General features: G+C 47.8%; 1 protein-coding gene and 1 long non-coding RNA gene across 5 annotated transcripts in view; both read left to right on the top strand.

Moving 5' to 3' along the window:
* The first annotated feature begins 628 nt into the window (after positions 1 to 628).
* On the top strand, positions 629 to 3112 carry LOC144942206 (uncharacterized). The gene is made up of 3 exons (XR_013639333.1): positions 629 to 722; positions 1908 to 1984; positions 2443 to 3112. It is a non-coding gene; the product is annotated as an uncharacterized LOC144942206 (long non-coding RNA).
* A 4480-nt stretch (positions 3113 to 7592) lies between these two features.
* ZC3H18 (zinc finger CCCH-type containing 18) overlaps positions 7593 to 24136 on the top strand; it is a 38276-nt gene continuing 21732 nt past the window's right edge. The window contains exons 1-11 of one of the 4 annotated variants that reach the window (XM_078868750.1): positions 7593 to 7810; positions 12153 to 12314; positions 13176 to 13313; positions 13975 to 14279; positions 17042 to 17260; positions 17576 to 17660; positions 18404 to 18561; positions 19285 to 19377; positions 21632 to 21831; positions 23240 to 23275; positions 23669 to 23816. In XM_078868750.1, coding sequence (XP_078724876.1) covers positions 12188 to 12314; positions 13176 to 13313; positions 13975 to 14279; positions 17042 to 17260; positions 17576 to 17660; positions 18404 to 18561; positions 19285 to 19377; positions 21632 to 21831; positions 23240 to 23275; positions 23669 to 23816 — 1509 coding nt within the window. In that variant the 5' untranslated portion in view covers positions 7593 to 7810; positions 12153 to 12187. The remainder of the gene's footprint in view (positions 7811 to 12152; positions 12315 to 13175; positions 13314 to 13974; positions 14280 to 17041; positions 17261 to 17575; positions 17661 to 18403; positions 18562 to 19284; positions 19378 to 21631; positions 21832 to 23239; positions 23276 to 23668; positions 23817 to 24136) is intronic. The other 3 variants (XM_078868751.1, XM_078868749.1, XM_078868752.1) reach the window with 3 other exon arrangements.

Raw genomic sequence — 24136 nt, 5'->3', positions numbered from 1 at the left:
TTTGAAAAAGCGAAGTTTCGCGCCGATGGCCCTTCTGTATAGCACAATATTGTTATTGACAATTGTGTTGATTTTTTTCTTCTATAATAAATAACTGGCCTTACAAGAAAAAGATAATAAGTGACGTTTCGCGCAATGGACCTTCATAGCACATAAACAACGAGTCGGAAAACTGGAGTGGATAACAAGAGTTGGAGACTTAATGTTTCACGTGCAGAGCACCACACACTTGCTTGTTGTACCACTACCAATCCAACGAGCAATTCCTTTACATTTGAAGATAACTGCATTGTTCGCATTTAGAACCATACATATGCATACATTGGGGTTTAAATATAGAGTATATACTGTAATTGTAAATTATTTGTTAAAGAATGCATTCGTATGGATACGGCTGAACTGTTGAGCATTAGAATCGATTTACGTGCGGAATCGATTGATGTATTTTTCTTACAACGTAGGTAAATCGGATTTTATTGATTTTAAGACGCACGATTCCATGTACGTATCGTAATAAATGTAATACATATATACTATTCATCTATGGCACTTCTACCACGTCGCGATCGTAATGTACTCAATGCGTACCGACACTGCAGTAATTGTAAGACGTCGCGAAGAGGAGGAATCGATTACTCGCGTGGTGGAGATGGCGGGAAACGCCGAGTTGGAGGAGACGCGGGCGGCGTTGCGGGAATTGCGGTCCCTTTGCGGAACCCTTGGTGAGCGGACATCAATGCCACGTTCCCATGACGGGGGCCAGTACATCCATGAGTACATTAACTCACGCATTGCATTTTTTTATATAACGAAGTGTCCCATAATTGTGCTCGTGAAACTCCTAGGCCCGAAATACGCTTGAGCCTGGCTAGTGCTCGGGGTGCGTTGTCACCGTGCATCACAGGTGTTATAGGCTGGTGTGGGGCAGCATCGGGTAGTGAAGCAACAACAGCTGTTGTACAATAAGTATATGCTCCCACGTGTACGCCCGCCTTAGTTTGTGGTTCAATAACTGCGATGAACGGCAGCGTGGGGGAGGCCCTCATCCAGCAGTGGAGTGACATTTCTGACTGAGCTGAGACCAGATCACTAAACAATGTTTTTACAGTAATAGGTTTTTACCCTTTCAACTGGTACAAAAACTGACACCTTTATACAAGGGATCATGTTTGCAATAACCACAACACAAGCAGTCAAAATGCAAACAAAAAGAAACAACTCTGATAATGATATGCACTGTCCTTAACGTTGATTGGTCCACACCCGAGACAGCTTTTCTTAGAGCCTCGTCTCCATTGGTGTTAGACCAGATGACGCATTTTGACTGCTTGTTTTGTGGTTATTGCAAACATGATCCCTTGTATAAAGGTGTCAGTTTTTGTACCAGTTGAAAGGGTAAAAACCTATTACTATATTTTGCTACTGGTAAAGGAGGTCTCATAGTGTAAATGTTTTTACACTGGGAATCCGATGAGCTATAAAGCAATCTTTCGCACATTTCCAGTAGGGTCAGGTCAGAACGTTACAACAACAAACAATACAAAAAACACGATAGGAGTGCAAAGTATGGGAAAGGTAAACAAATCACTACAAAAATGTATACAAATAAAACTAAACAATTTTTTTTAAATCTTACCAGGTAAAGCCCATTGAGCTATTCGCTTCTTTTTCAAAAGCTACCTGGCCACAAACGATAGCTCAACAAAGTGGCTTATCATGTGGACATTTATAGCAGCGAAAATAATCTAAACGCGTGTTTATAACCGCCGGAGGATGAAACCCAGACGCTCTTCCCGAATCCTCAATTGCTGGGCCAAGTGTCTCCGACATGGCCATTACGAATCTCCCCTATTACTTGCTGCCCGGCCACCTCATTACTGAAACCCGCTGTGAACTGGCCCTTACAGATGAGATGGTGTCCGAGTTCAGGGGAACCAAGGAGGCGCTGGAAGAGGCGTGCGTCATCCAGGAACACCTCAACCAGGTGATCTCTCTTGTTATGAAGAAGGACCATTGCCTGAAACGTCGCATGGTTTCAATTCCTGTTATGGCCACAGTGTTTCTTGGTGGTTTTGTTATTTGTGATAATACACCGCTTGCAACGCATTATCAACAAACGTTTAATTTTGTGAGTCATCTTCCACTCACCTACCATGCATGGCCCTCAGAACATAGGAGGGTGACATGTGACGCTTTGCCCTTTAAGTAGCCTTTAGAACCCCCTCAACTTGTACTGCTCACATCATGGGCCCCCATGTTGCTGTATCATTAGTATACTCTTGCCTCCTGGTTACATTTCTGACAATATCTGCCCATCTTAGTCTCTGTCTTCCTTTTTCCTTTCCACTTAAACATTTACATGCCTTTTAAAAATGGCGACGTCTGTTCTCAATGGACTGTTCCTTGGTGTTAAGTAAAGGAACTTGTAATTGTTTTTCACAGAGTGTGAAGCCCATCCAAGCTGGGTTCCTGAAGCCCACATTCACTGCAAGCCTGGGTCTACAGAGTGCGACTCAAGCAGAAAACGAATAATTGCCTCAAAGCGTTACACACTTGTTAATGTAAAGTATCCAATTTTATACACATGTGTACATGCCTATCTCTAAATCACCCAGAATGAGCCTGGTTCCCATCATAATTGAAGCTAAGCATGGTTGAGCCTGGACAGTGCTTGATTGTGTGACCACCGTGCATGAAACAGGTTTAAATAGGTGGTGTGGGCAGGAGAGTGCAAGTCCAACAACATCCACCGTTTGTACTCCCACCTTCAACAAACCGCACTCATTGGACATAAATACTGACTGGTCAAAATAACCCTCACTGCCTGCAAGTCATGGGAAAGTCCTCATCCAGCAATGGTTTGACATGCACAATGTTTATATAGATCAATACAGCATTAGATGCCTTTATAGAGCAGTGGATTCACAAAGAGCTGTCAATGTAATGTGTACATAAAGTGAACATTTGTTATCATAAATGTGCTGTGCGTGCAGATGTGGTCGTGTTTTTTCAATGGTGACATAAGTATAACCGTTCAATAGCCTCTAATATAGAAAGTGTATGCTTCTGTAAAGTATTCAACGAATTTATGTACGTTGAATTTCTTTCGCACCGTGTATAACCAATCGTGCTAATCGGAGGTGCAGGGGAAGGCCAAACAACACAGCATTTCGAAAGAAATGAGTTTTCAATCTAGAACAGGTCCATAACGCATGTCAAGATGACATTGCCTATGACCAAATCAGCAGGAATGCACCAGATCGCGACGGATCGTGCTTTGATAACACTGGTCAACAAAAAATAATAAAAATTTTCTGGCCTGGACTTTTGCAGCTGTTTTAGACTAATTTCAGGGTGCTGATTCCAAATCTGATCTCAGATTTGCTCTATCACATCTCATTTTTATGCTATCGGCATACCCCATTTTCATTGATTTTACCCGAAATTAACTCTGTCACTTATGATTGCAAGTTGTTGCGAGTCAGTGACTGCTTTAGTGTTAAAATATGGTGCTGTATTTTTAGGATAGTGTGTTTATAATATCATTTAATGTAGATATCCACTATTTATTTAATATTTTTCTTCTGCAGTTTTTAATTGAAAATGCAATATTTGATATCTCAAAAACCTGATGTGATAGACAAAAACAGCACCCCAAAATTACATTCAAAAGGTTGGAATACCTTATGCCAGAAAAAGTGTGTTGACCAGTGTAATATAAGCGACCACTTCATATAACAGGTGTTATAGGCTGGCGGGGGGTGTGCAACAAAATATATCGTACTGCACTCAGCTCCGACGTCTATGCTCCCCACCACTACCCTGAAGTCAGTAGAGTACTGAAGCCTGGTCAAATAACCCCCACAACCCACACAGCATAGAGAAGTCCTCGTCCAGCATTACACTGACAAAAAGGGCAGTGCAAAGACAAAGATCCCCCGTATAGCCTTAACTGACTTGAGGCAAGTGCTTCTAGATTTGAAGCTTTCGTGACTGCAAGGATTCATACTCTTAGTTTTTTCGGTAAAGTCACGTAGGTAAAAATTAAAATTAATAAAAGTAATAATAGAAATAAAATAATAAAAAATCACGACGTTTCGGAGGCAGCACAAGCCTCCGTCATCAGGTGGGACTGTCACAGCTAGATTTGCTGTATCAAGTGAGGCAGGGATTCCAAGATGCAACTTCTTAAATACAAGTTGATGGGGGGGGGGAGCTTATCAGAATGTGGTAGCCAATGAATGGAACGTATTGGAGGGGGGGGGGGCTAAAAGAGCACGACGTGGAGGTGTACGTGTTTGTGCGCAAGTCCCTGCTGGTGTAAATGATAACATTGGAAGGGGGGGGGCTAAAAGAGAACTAGAGGTGTACGTGGACATGTTTGTGCACAAGCACTTGTTGGTGCAACTGATAGAAGAAAACGAAAATTCCCATGTTGTTTTTACCATTGTTGGCTGACAATCAAATACGAAAAAGGAGAGTACTGTTTTTTTTTTACCTACGTGACTTTACCGAAAAAACTAAGAGTATGAGGCAAGTGCTGTTAGCGAACACCGATCAAAGGGCAGGTCTACACATACACGTGTAATGCGGGCGTAAACGACCTCCCGGAAGTGACGTCATGGGGGGAGGAGTTACGTCACGTGGGGGAGAGGGGAAGGGTCTATAAGGGGGGTAACCGGAAGCAGTCGGGAGTGATCGGGGACTGGGAGAAGTGAGAGGCCACGCAGGGCGAAGGGTGAGGAGAGAGTGGCGAGGTCGCCACACACCCGAGCCACGAGGATAGGGCACCGTCGGCCAACGGTGACCGACCCCGGGGCAGGAGGAGCAGCGAGGAGGCTGCAGAGAGCAGCGAGTCTGCAAGGGAGGAGTCGGCAGCAGGGGTCTGCACGACGTGACAGCGGCGGGGCTGCTAGGAGGGAGTTTGGGCTACGTGAGCGACAGCAGCCTGGGGCTGCAGAGTGGAGAGTATATAGGGGAGTACCGTGAGGGAAAAGGGATCGAACCCAAATAAAGGACACAGGACAGAGAGAAGCGTCCGAGTCTTTTATTACACACGCAAGATCACATACTTAAGCTGCAAAGCATAATCGGAAAACGGGGTGATTAGGCAACGTATGTTGATGGCGAGTCAGTCCAAGGGCCCTGGGAGTGATATGTGAACGTGTAACGTTGCCAGCGAATAAGCGAAGCATGGGACAGGTGAACGATATGGTAACAGGGTTTGCTTTTGATAGCAAGAGTCGCAACTTGAAAACTCGCTTTTCATCGTCCGCCAGTGTAATGCCGTGTATTGTTTTGGTAATGCTACGTTGACTGGTGCACAAGCATAGATAAATGCAGCGTTCCTCAATATCACTGCATTGAAAGAAAATATATAACGGGCAACGTTTCGGGCATTGGTCCCTTTTCAAAGGGGCCGTCCATAAATGACGTAACGCACCTAGGGGGGGGGGAGGGTTGAGAAATGTGACGTCACACCAAAATGCGCAACTTAAAATAAATATAGAATTGTTATAACAACACTAATTGTTATAACAACATCAGTGCAGCGCCACATTAAATACGCACTACAATGACAATAGTTTAAAGCGATTTGAAGCATGTTTTATTTTCAAATTGGAAATATGGTTTGGGGGGGGGCAGAGCTTTGTGACGTCATATTTGAGGGGCGGTCTAACTTTTTGTGATGCCGTGTGACGAGGGGGGGTCAAAAATCGTCATCTATGGACGGCCCCAAAGCACCTATTATCAGTGTAATATGTTTCGTGACTGCAAGGATTCATACTCTTAGGTTTTTTCGGTAAAGTCACGTAGGAAAAAATAAAATAATAATTTAGATATTTTCATTTAATATGTATTATTTAATTTTTTACCTACGTGACTTTACCGAAAAAACCAAAGAGTAATATTTGATTTGTCTAGCACGGTCGCACCTTAGGCTATGAAAAATCGCGGCTCCTCTTGTCTAATCACATCATGACGCTCACGGTCTCGATAATTTAATGCTGCAGGGGTGGAGAAATCCGCCTTCGCAAAATAAGTGTTATTTTACACTTGTCGGGGGGGGGGGGGGTAACTCGTAGCTTTGGCCTTTGGCCACCAGAGGCGGCGGGGACAATGCTGCCCCCTCGCGAAGGGATGCTCCTGGGTATGGGGGGGGGGGTCGATTTCGGGTCACGCACCAGCCCCACGTGTACGCAGCCTCGTGGTGGGGTGGTGGGGGGGGGTAGGGGGTGGTGGTGGGGGGTGCTGGTGGTGGGGGGTGGTGGTGGGGGGTGCTGGTGGTGGGGGGTGGTGCTGGTGGTGCGGGGTGGTGCTGGTGGTGCGGGGTGGTGGTGGTGGTGGGGGGTGGTGCTGGTGGTGGGGGGTGCTGGTGGGGGGTGGTGGGGAGGGGTGCTGGTGATGGGGGGTGGTGGTGGTGGGTGGTGGTGGTGTGGGGTGGTGGTGGGGGGTGGTGGTGGTGGGTGGTGGTGCTGGTGGGGGGTGCTGGTGATGGGGGGTGGTGGTGGTGGGTGGTGGTGGTGTGGGGTGGTGGTGGGGGGTGGTGGTGGTGGGTGGTGGTGGTGTGGGGTGGTGGTGGGGGGTGGTGGAGGGTGGTGGTGGGGGGTGGTGGAGGGTGGTGGTGGGGGGTGGTGGGGGTGGTGGTGGGTGCTGGTGGTGGGGGGTGGTGGTGGTGGGGGGTGCTGGTGGTGGGGGGTGGTGCTGGTGGTGCGGGGTGGTGGTGGTGGTGGGGGGTGGTGGTGGGGGGTGCTGGTGGGGGGTGGTGGGGGGGGATGGTGGGGGGGGGGGTGATGGGGGGTGCTGGTGGTGGGGGTGCTGGTGGGGGTGGTGGTGGTGGGGGGTGCTGGTGGTGGGGGGTGGTGGTGGGGGGTGCTGGTGGTGGGGGGGGGGTGGTGGTGGGGGGGTGGGGGGTGGTGGTGGTGGGTGGTGGAGGGTGGTGGTGGGGGGTGGTGGTGGGGGGTGGTGGTGGGTGCTGGTGGTGGGGGGTGCTGGTGGTGGGGGGTGCTGGTGGTGGGGGGTGCTGGTGGTGGGGGTAGTGGTGGTGGGGGGTGCTGGTGGGGGGTGGTGGGGGTAGTGGTGGTGGGGGGTGGTGGTGGGGGGTGGTGGGGGGTGGTGCTAGTGGTGGGGGGTGGTGCTGGTGGTGGTTGGTGGTGGTGGTGGTGGGGGGGTGGTTGTGGTGGTGGGGGGGTGGTGGTGGTGGAGGGTGGTGGTGGGGGGTGGTGGAGGGTGGTGGAGGGTGGTGGTGGGGGGTGGTGGTGGGTGCTGGTGGTGGGGGGTGCTGGTGGTGGGGGGTGCTGGTGGTGGGGGTAGTGGTGGTGGGGGGTGCTGGTGGGGGGTGGTGGGGGTAGTGGTGGTGGGGGGTGGTGGGGGTAGTGGTGGTGGGGGGTGGTGCTAGTGGTGGGGGGTGGTGCTGGTGGTGGTTGGTGGTGGTGGTGGTGGGGGGGTGGTTGTGGTGGTGGGGGGGTGGTGGTGGAGGAGGTGGTGCTGGTGTTGGTGTGGGGGTGGGGCTGGTGGTGGGGGGGGTGGTGCTGTTGGTTGTGGGGGGGTGGTGGTGGTGGGGGGTAGTGGGGGGTGGTGAAGCCTCACGTGGATGGGGAGGCAGCGCTCGCGCATCGCTACACCCGCGATGACGGCGCTCGCGAGTGGGGTCACGTGACGCACCACGAGCCAATCGGCGCACGCCTATGGTGGCCGTTAGACGCCGCGAGGTAGCATCAAGCCCGGCTGACCGGTGCGACCCACAGCCTCGTCGCTCTCTCTGCCGGCTCGCGAGCCCGCCAAACTGCTAGCCCGAGCGGTGAGTGCAGTGAGTGAACTCGTGAATGGTGGACGTGACAGGCAGCCGGGTTTAACAAGAGTGGCGCCCGCGCCAGCTTAAAGACCCCGCCGAGGCCTAGTCGGGCCTACGTTGATTTTTAAGCCTTCGGAGTTTCCTGGTCCTCCTGACTGCCTCTGGATGAGGCTCGGGGGGGCAGAGGACGAGTCCTACAAAACCCAACCTCCCCTCCGCGACCACGGCTATAATTGACAGTTACGTGGTTATACGTTGCCTTTTTACTGTTAACAATATTGCTAATAAATGATAAGTTGGTAAGTGTGCTGCGTACGAGTTGCTTGTATTGGGGCCAGTCTCAACGCAACGTAGGACAGTCGCCTGCAACGTCGAGTTATTTATTTCCCCAATCACAGTAAGACTCCTCATTACTGTAATTAAACTGATACTTATTGCGTAAGTCAAACTTTGTACTTTCTAATGGTCAGTGCTCTGTCCTGCCGTGTTATTGCATGACCACCGATATGTGGCCTTATTCAGTGTTGTGGTGCTTGTGTTAAATAGTTGCTAAGTATTGGAGTTGTGTTAGGTTGCATAAACACCTTCAGTGCGACTTCATCAATGTTGTATTTTAAAAAGCATTGGTGAGGAAAATAATAACTTTTAGCGTTGTGTGCCATTGGCCGATTTGACCTCCCTGATGACAGTAGAATACATCCTTAATGTCGATGTCCCTTTGATTTGTGGAGCGAATTAAACATGGGCGTCAATTCACAAATACATAATTACTGCTGTTGCCTCGCTCTTAGTGTTTAATCCGCAGCTCCTTTTTTACTTTGTCAACCCTCCTGGATGAAGGCATCCCTACTCCGTGTCAGCAATGGGGGTTGTTTGACCATACTGCACTGTGATGGTCAGTGTGGGTTGGTGAAGGGATGGGTGAGTGGCCGGATCAGATCACATACCACGTGTGTAAATGAGGAATCAAACTTAGGTAACCGGCTTCATGACGCTGTACGCTTACGACTGCACCTTTGCTCCGAATCTGCTTCACTCACTAAAACTCAACCAACTAATTTATTTTAAAGTCTGCTATCGCGCAAATTTTGCAGTAAAGCCAGACTATACAGTACATCGAGTTTTCACAACAGTTTTGACCAGTAGTTTTAAGAAACTACCACCTTGAGGTGGGTTATTTTTTTAATTCGATATACTGTATACAGTTTTATATCAATTTTACAAAGGTAAAATCGAATGGTTAAATCGGTTGCAAGCCTATGACAAAATCACACGGAATGTGGCCGATCTAATCAAATCTAGGAATCTGCACAGTTGAGCCTGCATAGTCTTGGATGGGCGACGGCAATGCACAGCAGCTTTTTATAGTATACTGGGTCCACGTTGTGATCAGCATAGAGCAGTGCATTGTTTTACTTAACTTTATGCTCCTGATTCCATACTCTCCATCTTGAACACACACTGATCAGCATGGAGAAGTATCGTCAATTAACCTCTATGATCCGTGCGGTTTGGGGAGGCCCACCTCCAGCTATGGATTGATCAGTAGCTACAGTTGTACAAAAGGGCCAAATGAGAATGAATGCAGTATTGTACATGGGGCTTTAGGGAAATTGTTCAGAATTAGCAATGGAGCTTGTGTCTCAATGATGTGCCGTTCATAGATTGAAAGCATGCTTCACTGTTGTAAATATTGCAGCACACCTACATTACTCACAATGTTTCCAATCATAAACACTCCTAGAGTGTGTGAGAGATGACTGTAGTGATGCTGTGATTGTTCTATCACATTATCACCATGCATATAGTCTCTAGTCAGCAGTAAGGGCCAAGTAGCTTGTTCAGATAATAGCTTGGCGTAGCGCTGAGACTTAGACAGCGCCAGTGAGATCCTGGGATCGAGTCCAGATTTCTGCCAACTGATTATACCAGGTTCTCCAGTTGATGATCTCAGCCTGGTCGCCAATGACTGCACCCAAGAAAGCATTGTTCTTTTTGCATATTTGCCTAAATTAATTGGCAAGTTCCTGCTCGGAAAATTTTCAATTTGCTTTGATATTTGTGAACATTTGCAGGGCATCAAAACATGCATGTTCCAAGTGTAGATAGGGGCCATCCATTTAGTACGTACGCATGGAGGGGGGGGGTTAACCCAAATGCGTACGCTTGCGTATGGGGGGTCTCCTGACAATGTACGTACGCATAGGAAACGGGGGTGGGGGGGGTTTGAAGCCCTGATAATAATTTGTCGACATTGCCTTAAAATGAGTTAGATAATCCGGCGGTAGACTATCTGTTTGCTTAAACACGTTAATATCATGAATCCTTCGTCGTTTCTGCGTGTTATAGGATTCGGGGGGGTGCGTCAAGCATATGTACGCAGGTGGGGGGGGGGGGGTGTAAAAAGTACGTGTGCATACAGGGAGGATGCTGAAGACGGGGACTTCTGAAGTACTTTTTTATTGTCACCATTTGGGGCCCTCTGTATCACATGATGATTTTGCACTGCTGGTTCTAATAATTATGAATTGGAATTTGTTGTCTCATGAGATTATATCGATAGCAGCACAATTGGATTTTTTGATTATGAGAAAAAAGCAAATAGTTTCCATGCTGTGGCCCTGAACGGTGCCACCTGTTGCTTCCGTGCACCACTCTCGTTCCTAATTCAGTAAAAAAAAAATTATTTGCACGCTATTAAAGCCTCTGTTACTCTTGTTGTAGCTGTAAATCTAAGTGTTGTGCGCGCCCTTTATTCTCACCCTGCATGCAGCATTGAGCCAGTTGTTAAGCGCCCTGTCATATTAAGACATTAAGTCTACTCTTTGTAACTGGTTTCTCAACGTGATTTATATTCCTGTTGCAGCATTACTCTCATGAATTGAAAATCTATCTGAAATTAACTGCCGGTGGTGTTCATCTCCATAATTTCAACTTGTAACCCGCTGTACATTATTCGTGAACGACTCTGGCGTGAAGAACCACGGATAAACGGAAAGGCAGCCATGTGGTGAGCCAGTGCAAAATTGCACCCCAACCTCTGTGGTCCTCTATATATTAAGGTGTTATTGAACAATGCATGAGTGCTTGCATGTGAGAGGAAACTCAAGCATGTGAGGAGGTGAAACTGTCGGCCTGTCCCATATATATAGTACAGGTGGAGTCCACATTTTCTGGCAAGCCAGGGTATGGCACCTTGACGCCCACTGGAAGGGAGTTGGACAACATTTGTGTGATCCACCAACCCGGAGTGCTGGATCACAGATGTGCGCCGATACCAATGCATTTTTCGAGTGCCCATAGCAAGTGTGGAGAGAATCATCTTCTCCAAGCTGTTAATTTTCCACAAAGTGGAATTCCTTAGATCACTTCTCGTGTTGTGATAGGCTGGGTCACCTGCTGACTAATTTAAACTCTCATTGGTTTTAGGTGTTATTAATCGATTATTGGTTTTTCAGGAATCATTTTCTGAGTCGATTATCAAAATCGTAATAAATGTATTTATTTTTGGCAACTCCGTCTCACCGCGCACATTAATGCCGCGACCCACCTGGCGCGGATCATTCTGTTGGCATGTCGTCCAAGCGCAGCGAGGATGAATGCGCCGAAGAAACAAAGCTTTGAAACTTTGATTAGCGCATCGTGTAGAGCCCATCGTGAGGAATAGATTGCCGTATCGTTCGCCTTCCAATAGACATAAAATGACGTCGCAACGCAGTTTACGTGAGAGCCAGGGGCTTATGGGACACCGGGGTCTCGCCATAAGGTTCAATTGTAAAAGTTGTGGAATCAATTTTAGAATATAGTCCATTTTAGCAAGTTAACCCATTGGCACGTGTGAATAGTCAAACCGCACGGCGATATGATTGGTCGGTGGCAACCATCAAAAGGCAGCAGCAGTCGGGCTCATGAGTCACCACTCATTATATTCGAAAAGATGCAAAGCCACACATGGGCTTGGACTTGGAGTGTTATCAATAAAAATTTGATGTCTGGCAAACCAATAATCGACTTTTTGTGGGGAGTTTTTGCATGTGATTAATTATATTATCGCTCACGCTGAAAATTGCAATGAACAACTGTAGTTGCGATCGTTCAGGAACGCTGTTTTCATCAAATCATTTACTATTTCTACCATGCCTTCCATGCGGAGCATGTCGAGGCATCAAAACAAAGGGGTATTTCAGTTGATCTCTCAGTAAGGAAGTGATTGCAGACCAAATATGATGTTAAAAAACAACGAGGGATAGATAACGTGCAGAACAAACAACAGTTACCGCTGAACTGTGCTTTAGAGGCTGCTCTCTTTCGTCGTGTCATCATGCGTGCGCTAACGTCCTGACGCGCGTCTCGGCAGACGTCCCTCGGGCTGCTGCCGCCGCTGCCGCTCCCATGGACTTCCCAGAAAGCCCCCCCATGGCAGACACGCTCCACTCAGGCTCCCCCAGCTCGAACGGCGACACGGACCCCACGGAGCCGGCCGATTCTTCGGAAGGAGAAGACAACGGGAGCGATGCGGGTGAGAGGTTTCGCTGTGGCTCGTGGTGCCATGATCAATCCACTGGTGGATGAAGTCATTCTCAAACCATTGCCATATCTTACCAGCCTGTGGTGTAATAATCTGCCTAGCACCTGCGTACAAGCTGCATTTAATCACTTCATCTCCGCAGTGGACGTCCTCATGGACAAGTTTCATCCATTGGCTGCCACTATCTTTAATCTTGACCACCAGCCATTGTCACTTCTTGTGATGTTTCCTACCTAAGCCCACTTAGTTTTCTTAACAGTCCTTGACACCTTGCAGGCCAAGCATACAACACACGATATAGGTACTGCGGTGGTGGCACATGCCTGTCATCTAGCCCTGTAGAAGTAGGTTTTATGGTTCACACAAATGTTGTGAAACTCTCTTGGGTGTCGAAATGCCATACCCTCGCTTTCCAGGAGAAAACATTACAGAAAATGTGGACTCCACTTGTTCCATCTGTATGGGATCGAGTTTTGCCCCCTCGCACATATGTGTTTTCTCCAGGTGCTCCAATTTCCTCCTACATGCCAAAACATTAATTGGCCGATAACACCTTCATATATAGAGGACCACAGAGCTTGCACAAGTTTTGCCAATCTGCTTACCGCCTAGCTGCTGCCTTTCCCGCTTGTCTGTGATTCACCGTGCCTTTGAGTCATTCTGTCTGTCAGAGTGAGCGAATACTATGTGTGTGACAAGTAAAAATGTAAATGTATCATTATTACTAACCATGCTCAGCACTGCTTAGCTTCTGAGAATTGGTGATGGTAGTCAGCATTTGGTCCCGTAGCTTCACGCCGTCCATAATTTGCGGTGAACCGAGCTGATGCTGTCTTGTGGTGACACCTGCAGGGCACAGCGAGGAGGGGTCCCGTCTGTCGGAGGAGAGGGACGAGGAGGAGGATGATGACGATGAAGCAATGACGGCACATCACACGGATTCATCCGAAGCGGCTGACGACAACGACAACACTCAGAGCGACGGCCAGGGTGCGTGGTGTCTCCTTGAAAAACTTTCACCAACTACCGGAACCACAAACATATCGTGTATTTATTTTTCTTAGTTGCTCAATACAAGGCCCATAACACAAAGCAGCCAGCAACAGAGAGCCCTGCTGATTGTTCAGCATATAAGCACTAATGTTGTTTTTGTATTGAGCGAGGTGATGGGAATTTGCCAAGAGACAATGAGATGGAATTTTCTAGCCAGCAACATAGAGCACTAATGATAAGACAGCAGATAGGAGCTAAGATTTATTTTGTAGAGTCACGGTGAGAGGAATAGTGGTGAAAGAATGACGTTGGAGAGTTTCAATGTAACAACAGAGGGCAATAATGATAGTGCAGGTAGAACTGATTAGAGTACTAAATTGAACACAGTTATTACTTGTCCTGCAATGTGGTGGTGGTTAAACACAGCTAGATGAGAGGAAACAGTCAATTTGGTAAAGCAAGTTATTAACATCAGTGGAGTTATCAAGGCGTTTAGTTAACAATAACAATGACCACGGCAGTAGCGATGAAAGAGATTACAAGGAAGATACTGAACGAGGGCAAGATAGAGTGACTGGAGCGAATTGTTGAGCGCAGGCTGTTCGAAACATCGGGACGTCGTCGCGTGACCTTTGTTCTGTACGTGACCTCATGTTAGTGCGTGCAGCCACTCCCACCGACGAGGAGGCAGCTCCGGCCGATGAGGAGGACGAGCAAGAGGAGGAAGAGGAAGAAGAAGGGGAAGAAGAAACACCGGTAGCAGTGGCAGCGTCATCCGATGAGCCCAGCGGAGTCGCCGGCGGCGGCAGCGGCAGCGGCGACTCAGCCGCAGCCAGCGCCATGAGCCGAGCGAGCCCCCAGGACGCCAGCGCCGGCAGCGATGGAGCCGAAAAACCGGAAGACGGCGCGTCGAGGGAGCTCGACGACCACGAGCTGGACTACGATGAGGAGGAGGTGCCCGAGGTAATTGCGAAAGAGGTGCTTGCGCCGTAGTGCTGGAATGAGGTTCCGACCGTATGTTTCAATATAATTTCTATGCTGTGATGTAAATGTAGTTAAAGTAGCGGTGCCGGGCTATAATTTTACAGTGAATTTTAACAAGGCCAGAAATATGAGTGTCAACCAACGATGATGCGCCTCTGCAGGATAAGATGGCCACATTGTGTGCTTGAATAATGGTACAAATTTGCCAAATCTTAATATAGATACATTTTTCCATATTGCTTAATCTTGATTTGAAGCTTTCGTGACTGCAGGGATCCATACTCTTTGGTTCTTTCAGTAAAGTCACGTAGGTCGAAAGAAAACCTTATGCTGCTAGACCACCCAGATTCTATTGTCTTCCAAAAATTCATAAAGAAGGTACTCCACTTGGGCCCATCGTTTCCACTACCAATTCACCTACCTACAAACTGGCCTGATTTCTGTCTTGAGACCTTGCTTCCATTCACGGGCAAGACTATCTCAGCAGTACGTAACTCAGCTCACTTGGTCTCTTTAATCAAGGGCATCTCACTGTCTCCAGATGATGTGATTGTCAGCTTTGATGTAGTCTCTCTGTTCACAAAGGTTCCTGTACCTGACACCTTAGCAATAATTGAAGACTTGGTCCAACATAGACTGAATCCTGATGTACCAACTTTGGTTAGGCACTGCCTTACCAACACTTACTTCACCTGGAATGGTACTTTCTACAAACAAAATAAAGATACTCCCATGGGTTCCCCCTTATCACCAGTGATAGCGAATGTTTTCATGGATAAATTTGAAACAGATGCCATCCAGACATCTACCCTACGTCTTTCCTTGTGGAAGAGATACGTGGATGACACTTTTGTCATTCGGCCACATGATCTGCCAGCATTGAACCAATTTCTCAACCACATCAATTCCATACACCCATCCATAAAATTCACCGTGGAAGTGGAGAAGGATGGTAAGCTACCATTCTTGGATGTTTTGTTTGAGAAGAGCCCTGACGGCTTGTTAGGACACACTGTCTACAGGAAAGCCACCCACAGACATTCCTATCTAAAACCTGATTCCCACCACCATCTGGCCCAGAAGAATTCCCTCATCAAAACACTACACCATAGGGCCCACTGCATCTCTGACCAACACCACCTAGCCAGTGAACTGGAACACGTACACCAAGCCCTCAAGATTAATGGGCACTCAGGTGTTTCTCCAACCATGGAGAAACAATTTACTGAGAAGCAAATCAAAACCATCACTTTACCATACATAGGTGTTACCAAAAAGATTTCCAAAATCTTAAACAAACACATAATCCAGGTCCGATTCAATACAGTACACAAAATCCGTGATCTAATCCCATCTGTGAAGGAGGTCATTCCTGACATGCAATACCCTGGAGTCTACAAAATAAGTTGTGCCTGCGGTAGCAGTTACATTGGGGAAACGAAATGACATGTCTCGGACCGTGTACGCGAACACAAGGCAGATTTTAAACACGGCAGAACCAATACCTCTCCCATAGCTGACCATTGTTATAATGCTGTGAGCTCGCATAATATTGTTTTTTTCCGAGACCAAGGTACTCTGCAAACCTTAGGGCAACTATCAAAAGTTTGTTCATGAAGCCATCCAGATGTATAAACATAGACATAACTTCCTCCGAGAAGATGGATACAGATTGAACAATCATTGGAAGGATGTTATTAACCATGTAATGCCTTAACTGGTTGTGGTTGTTTCCATCGTACCTGCCGTTTACTTGTACATTTATATTTTTTTCCCCCGTGTCCCACACTCAGCTTCCCACTTCTAGCCCCGCCCACTTCCCCCCCCCAGCCTCACGTCCTCTTCCCCTAGCGCTCACGCAGCCCTCCCCTACCCCACACCCTCCCCTCCACCCTCCCCACCTCTCTCCCCCCTTGCCTCCCCCTTTCTTACCTATATAACCTCTTGCCACGGCAGCTCTCTCGCCTACTTCAGCATATCTTGCTGTGGTTTTTCCACCTGATGAAGATTGCTTGTGTTGTGATCGAAACGTCGTGATTTGTTTTATTTTATTTCTACCTACGTGACTTTACTGAAAGAACCAAAGAGTATATATTGCTTAATCGGACAACGCATAGCAAGGTTTTTCCCCGTCTGTGAAGCAAGGATCTATGGAAAAAGAGTCTTGAGACTTGGGCTTTCCCGGGTAAACAAAGCAATTGTAGTAGTAGTAATAAAGAGCTTTTTGTGTTTTGGGTGGCATTTAAATTGTGGGTGAATTGCACTTGCACTGCTTGAAGTAACGTAGCCTTTGCATTGAATGAGTGTGTGTGTGTGAGGACAGGGGAGCGATGCTCACAACAATGAGCGGAACGCCGGGCGGCTAAAACCCAGAGAGTTGGCACAGTGGGAAACATAGTTGGTGCAAGCGTCTCTGTTTAGAATGGATGGCTACATAGTGTGCAAAAAAAGTTTAACAAGCATACATATGCATCTGCCGGTCATCTCAGTCCACCCATGGCAACTGGGTCTGTTCCATGACCTCTTACCAGTGGGCGTACGACACTATCACTTGGCCTCAAAGTGCACCTAGCATGACACAAGCGCCGTAGTGACGTCACCGCCGCTTAGTAGTGAATGGTGGTTGTTGTTGTGTATCCAGTGTGTGTTGTGCACAAGTAATATCTGACCTGGGGTGTTAGCAGCTGCTCCGTGGGTTTACTTACCCTCAGCTAACAAACGAAATGTGCCCCATCTTTCAGCCGGAGGAGCAGAAGAGCGCAGTTGCCAAGGAAGTGGTTGCTGTGGCACCAGGGGACGTGGCGGGTACCGCAGAGCGTCCCCCGGACGAGGGCGAGAAGAAGAGGCTCGGGGTGAAGGAGCGGCTCGGGGAGAGGGTGGCCTCGGTGGGAGAGAGGGACCGGAGGCTCGAGGGAAAGTCGGGCGACGATGGGGAGGTGGACGACGATGGAGAAATTGAGGTTGGTCTTGTTTACGTCACAACATCATCATTAGCATCGTCATGATTATCCACAATCAATCCACTGTTAGAAGAAGGCCCAGCCAATACCATCTGTCAAAGTCCTGCCATGCAACGATTCGCCAAGCTTCTGCGTATGAGCTGATTATATTGTGGGTGTCCTCTCGGGTGCATTCACTCCATTGGCTGCCACTCAGTGATCGGTGAAGGTGTTAGTAAGCAAAGTTGAAGTTGTTGTCGTGTAGAGTGGTTTAGGAACATGACAGCGGTGTGAATCGAGGTCAGGTGACTGCCCCTAACGAGGTTGTTTTTACAGGATGATGACCTGGAAGAGGGAGAGGTGAAGGAGTCGGTGGATAGGAGACCACGGCCAAAGGCTCTGTGCAGGTTTTTCATAAAAGGTGCGTGACGTGCTCTTGTTGTCGTGAGCGCCACGCGCTGTGTAAACTCGTGTGTGTGTGTGCATGTGTGTTTTTTTACGGTGAGGAGCTGTAGTGCAGTGGTTAGCACACCACGCTTCGAATCCGGCGACCCGAGTCCGATTTCTGCTCATGGCCAACACCAGTGACAATTATTTGAACCTGGTGCGGTGTGTAAACATAGCCACTAGTGAGACAACGGCGGACGGGCATGGTGCTGGCCTCTCACCCCCTCGTGTGCCATGTTGACCTTCATAGGACTTGCCTCAACAGTCTGATATGACTATCCGGAGGCATCTTAAGACTAAGAGCACTGAGCTGTTGCTGCTGAGACCCTCGGTTCAGATCCAGGCAGATTCAACGGAGTTCTCAAGTGTAGTGATTTGACGGTCTCAGCCCGATCACTAATGACTGCACCCAAAAATCCATCTCGTAAAATTCATGTTTTACTTCATTCCAGCTCTTGAGAATTAAAAATATCAGGTCTGCCATCTCTGTAGCAAGGAATAAAGAAAAAATGCAATCAAAGGTATCTGAATAAGTCCCATTACATGACATGATGCTCGAGCACAGTTGGAAAACCGAAAGAGAAATTTACAGATAAAACCATGTGACCCGAAGTGTGGTGTTCTTTCTCCCACTGCCCCCCCCTCGTGCCCCTTCTCTCTTTGTTTAATGTTCCACCACTGGCCTTAACCCCCCACCCACACCACTTCCTGGTCCAGGTAACTGCACGTGGGGTTTCACCTGCCGCTTCATCCACCCCGGGGTCAACGACAAGGGCAACTACTCCCTCATCCAGCCCAAGATCGACCCCTTCTCCCCCAACGGGGCCCCCCCTCACCTGCCGCCCCCACACCCTGCCGTGCCCCCTAACCCGTGGGTGAGATACTCAACCATACGCTGGTGCTTGCCTCTTGTACGCCTGACACAGAAGGGCAAATACTGGAGAATTGTCGATGAAGACTACCAATTAATATACTCTCGTGTAATTTATGTACAGAATATCAATTACGTGGAGGTGTGTCATTTAGATACCAATTACAGATGTAATGATATTACATTATATATTTTACATATCTGTTTGAGAGTAGGTGGAACTAGTAATTGAGAATTATAAGAGACTGAAATTCTAGAACAAGAAATAATGTTTTCCTTTGGTTAAGAACTGAACTGAAACTGGAGCTAAACTATTGCATGGGAAAGAAAATAGAATTCCAACCGGAACTAATTCAACGGTATGCAATTGACGTAACACTGCTCTCATGTGCATTCGTCAATAACGCCATGGCTTTAAAAGAAAAATATATAAAAGATGGCTTTTAGGGCAATAATTTGTTGCGAAGAATGGCCATTGCCTAATATATATTTTTCCTTTTAAGGCCACAGTGTTGACCAATGTGGCAAGCTGTATTTATTTGTGCTTGTACACAACTGCCAACGCAGCAGCATCATCAAATAATTAGTTTAATTTTCTCTCATACTGGCACGTGCTGCCTGTTTCTTTTGTACTGGCACATGCTGCCTTCCTCTCTCGTACTGGCACGTGTCCCTCGTCCCGTGGCTGAGCACGTCGCTATCTCCGTGTCTCGCACGGTGGTTGCAGGCGACTGCGATGATGGAGGAGTTGCTGCCGCCACCACCCGTGGAGCCTCCAGTGGAGAGCGCCTGGGAGCGCGGGCTACGGCACGCCAAGGAGGTGACGCACGCGTGCAGGACTTGCATCTAAGTTTGCAGTGATTCATTCATTAAATAATATTTATACACGCTTATTTATATATATAAAAGGGAAATTTGTGATTCAATCTTAATTTTAGAACTTTCGTGACTGCAGGAATTATTATTTGTTTCTTTCGGTTAAGTCACGTCTAAAGATAAAATAATAAATTAAATTAAATAATAGAATACGACGTTTCGATTGCAACACAAGCAATCATCATCAGGTATAATGAAATAGCGACATAAAATCTAACCAGAAAACTATAGACAGACATATTAGCAGACAGATATCACCAAGATACATAGCGAGAGCAACACAGGTAACAGAGAGGGGTGATCGTCTCTGTGGGGTGGCCTTAAATAGACAGAGGGGGGGCGGAGGCAGAGAGAGGGAGGAGGGTTAGAGAAAAAATTAGCATATCAATGAGTGGTCCACAGACGTGGTGCTGCGAATGCGATGGCACGGCAAGCAAGCCTGAAAATCAGGAGAAGCACACACTAAAATTAAATAACCTAGTAAAATATCGAAATGTAATGTAATACAACACAGAGGGTCGGTCAACACACAATTAACGCATAGCCTGGTTGATTACGTATTTCAAAGATTGCTAAGTTAGAATTTAAGTGTGAACAATCTAAAGAGAGGACACAGGCAGAGAAAACAAGTCGCCAGAGAGAGAAAAAAAGATAAGCTTAAAACTTCCCCGTAGAAGTGGTTCAATCTTAATTTTAGAACTTTCGTAAGCTTATCTTTTTTCTCTCTCTCTGGCGACTTGTTTTCTCTGCCTGTGTCCTCTCTTTAGATTGTTCACACTTAAATTCTAACTTAGCAATCTTTGAAATACGTAATCAACCAGGCTATGCGTTAATTGTGTGTTGACCGACCCTCTGTGTTGTATTACATTAGATTTCGATATTTTACTAGGTTATTTAATTTTAGTGTGTCCTCCTGATTTTCAGGCTTGCTTGCCGTGCCATCGCATTCGCAGCACCACGTCTGTGGATCACTCATTGATATGCTAATTTTTTCTCTAACCCTCCTCCCTCTCTCTGCCTCCGCCCCCCCCCTCTGTCTATTTAAGGCCACCCCACAGAGACGATCACCCCTCTCTGTTACCTGTGTTGCTCTCGCTATGTATCTTGGTGATATCTGTCTGCTAATATGTCTGTCTATAGTTTTCTGGTTAGATTTTATGTCGCTATTTCATTATACCTGATGATGATTGCTTGTGTTGCAATCGAAACGTCGTATTCTATTATTTAATTTAATTTATTATTTTATCTTTAGACGTGACTTAACCGAAAGAAACAAATAATAAGGAAATTTGTGAATATGTGTGTCTGCTGATTTCACGCATCCCCCCAACCCTCCGCGAGTAAAGTGCCATACAAATGTGTTGCAGGTTTAAGGCCTTCTTCGCGCAGCATTGCTTTATTATTTGAGTCGTTTGCTGCCATACGCAGTTGTGTGTGTCTGCAGCAAGCGCGTGTATGTGTACCTATGGACGCGCGTGTGTGTGGGGAGGGAGCGGTAGTGTAGTGGTTATCGCGCTGCGCTACGAACCCGGCGACCCGAGTTCGATGCCCGCTCACGGCCACCACCGGTGACGATTATTTGAACCGGTCCTGGGCCTCCCCTAGGTCGAATTGGCCTCAAACGAGTAACTCGTGTGGTGTGTGAACATCGCCACTGGGGAGACAAAGGCGGCCGGGCGTGGTGAATCCAAGTCCCGGGCGAAGCCGGGTAGTAAAGCTAGTCTACAATAAAGCACGATGCAACAACCTGTGCAGAATGCGTCATGGGTGCTTAATGCTGTCACCGAGTCTCTGCCACGCTTTCGCAGTACAGGGCAGTACAGGGCAGATGTTGCCACGTTTAATCCCAATTGAGTAAAGTACGGGTAATCTTGAAAATGTATCCTGAGACGCTCGCACGTGGTGGCATGCTCTTGCGAATGACATCACAGGATCTTTAACGTCCGCTTTAAGTGAAGCAGCCGGCTCTTGGTATTTTTTACAGTTAATATTAAACCAGGGAGACTGCTGCATTTGAACCGCGAACCTTTGCGACGATCGGCGAAAGCTCAGCCGCTGGGGCCACGTCACCATTTGTGGCCAGGTTGCTTCTGAAAAATAAGTTAAAACCCCCCAAGTGGGCTTTGCTGACATCTCCACACCTGCCCCGCCCCCCATCGTGGCACCACACGCGCTCCCCATGGTTTGTCTCGGCGCAGCTGATGAAGAAGGCGAGCCTGCGCAAAGAGCAGGAGCCCGACTTTGAGGAGAAGCGCTTCACGGTGACTGTGGGCGGCGGCGCCGACGAGGAGCGGGACTTCGACAAGGAGAACGAGTACTACCGCGAGCGCATGTTCCGCATGGGCGGTCCCCTTCCTCCGCCGCCACCGCCGCCGTCGCGTGACCCACGCGACATGGGGTAACGAGCCGAGCGGGGTTCTTCGTCTCTCACTGCTCTGGATGCGGTTGCGCTGGGAGCGGAAATGTTTTTTTTCATTTTACGGGCACCGCTGTGGCCTGGTATGCAGGAGGTCATGGGTTGGATCCCGACCCTAACTCCTGTATATTTGGAGTTTGCGGTCTCTCTCCCCGTGGTCGTGTGGATTTTTTTCCGGGTCCTTCAATTTTCCCCTCAACATTTAGAAATCAACATCGCGTGTTTAGAGTATTTGGCTGCTATAAATTTCCACGTGATAAGCCACTTCATTGAGCGATCATTTTTGGCCAGGTCACTTCTGAAAAATAGCTATTTAGCTCAGTAAGCCTTACCTGGTAAAATAAAAAATAGTTTAGTTTAGTTTTCTGGGTTGCTGACCCGGCAGACGTGGGTGCAGTTACATCCTGGTCTCGCATACGCACCCATGGACCCCCCAACACTGAGATAAACTCGCATATATAGAGTTATAAGACTCGTCTCGAGACCCAGTCTCAAACAGGGCTTAAACTGTTCCTGGATATTTTCAGGGTTGCTGGTAGAACGGAATATGCAGCACCTGACGAATAGCCACAATCCCTATTGAGATGGACACTGGATGTGGTGTGATGTCCTGTTCCAGGTCGCTGATGCAAGATGCACCTGATTTAAATTAAGCCCCGATCGCACACAGAGCTTGTATAGAGTCAAAAACTATTTTAAAATCAAAATAATTTTTTTTACTTGCATAGAGCCATATACTTACATGTAGACTTGCATAGAGACCCACAGACTCACGTGGAGACCCACAGTCTCACATGTAGCTGGATTTCTCACCGAATAATTTCTGGGATGCTGGCACACTTGAGTAGGCAGCATATGACCAGTAACCGCAGCCCATAGCGAGAGGTATGCTGGATGTAATGTGCCAGCCACTCAAATATTTTCCGAGTCGTCGACACAGACATATTAATCCCTTTGCGAATGACATTTGCGGAGCGTTATGGTGAAGCAGCTGACCATAATTTTTAAGTTGAATTTTTTTCCTCACTAATGAAGCCTCAAACGTTTTTCAGACAGCCCTGGGCTCGCAGCCTACGTATGTATCTACAAGGCAAGAGCCGATTTTTCTTGAGGTTGTGTTATCCTGTGGTTGGAATGAAAATCGGCCGCAGAGGTTTGTGCGGCGTTATGTGTGTGGCTTGCATTGATGCTCGCAGTGAGCGTGTCCCATCGTGTATTCTTGTGTAGCGCGTGTCCATCCTGTTTCTCTCCGTCGTGTTGTCCAGTGGAGGGCACGTGCCGCTCTGCAGCTCTAGCATCTGGCCTCAGTGGCGATGGGGTCCCCCAGTGAATGTTGAACGTTGATTTTGAGCTTTTGCTTTTTGCTTTCTCTCCCAACTGCTGCGCTAAGGGAAGTGATGGCCTATCAGGAGGCTCCAGACTACGGGTAAGCTTGGTCATGAGCAGCCTCCGCTCTGAGCAATTACTTTAAATGCTGAAGTATGTTCAGCCGATGTGTCGTGTGTGAGACCTGCACTGCTGTCTTCTGTCTCTTCTTGATTAACATAGGTCGCAACCCTTCTGTGGTTTAACACTAGCTGTGTCCGATCTCTTCCTTCCTTGACATGTTGTCACCTGCTCAGATGTTATTGCAGAGTGTAGTGTGTCGGGGTTACACATGTCGGTAGCATCGACGTCACTGCACTGTGAATAGTTGTCTGGCGTTACTATTTATTTCATGAGTTTTCCCGTCTGGTGATGTGAGCGAGTATGCGCTGCTCAGCACGCTGAAGATACTTCAGACTAAAAGCTAAGAGGAAGGGTGTTTGATGCCGTCCAGGTACGACCCCTACTGCGACCCCTACTATGACCCGGAAGCGGACCCCTATTGGCGCGGCGGTCACTTTGAGAACTTCCGCGTGCAGTGGACGGACCCAGAACACTACCGCTACAGGGTCGGACCCACAGCAGGCCGACCACCGAGCCCGGTACAGAAGAAATGCCCCCACGCCCATCGGCACAGCATACAGTTTTTGTACACGCACGAATGTATTCGTGCACGCATGCGGAACTCGGGCGATCGGTGCAGCATATAGGAGGAAAATAGCAGCTATGGTATGGATCTATGTTGAACTTCTTGCGCACCGTACGTAGCCGACCGTGCTAATCGGAGGTGCTGCAGAAAGCTATCGCGTATCCTGTGGACAGCAAGGAGAGGCGTATTACTGGCGGATTGGCAAGTGAGCCAGATTGAACATCATCATAGAAAGATCTAAACTAATGTGCTTTGGACCCATATCTCTGTCTA

Source organism: Lampetra fluviatilis, chromosome 26 (assembly GCF_964198595.1).
Source record: "Lampetra fluviatilis chromosome 26, kcLamFluv1.1, whole genome shotgun sequence".
Classification (NCBI taxonomy): domain Eukaryota; kingdom Metazoa; phylum Chordata; class Hyperoartia; order Petromyzontiformes; family Petromyzontidae; genus Lampetra; species Lampetra fluviatilis.
Note: the sequence above shows the minus strand (reverse complement) of the source record. Positions and strands in the feature narration are given on the sequence as shown.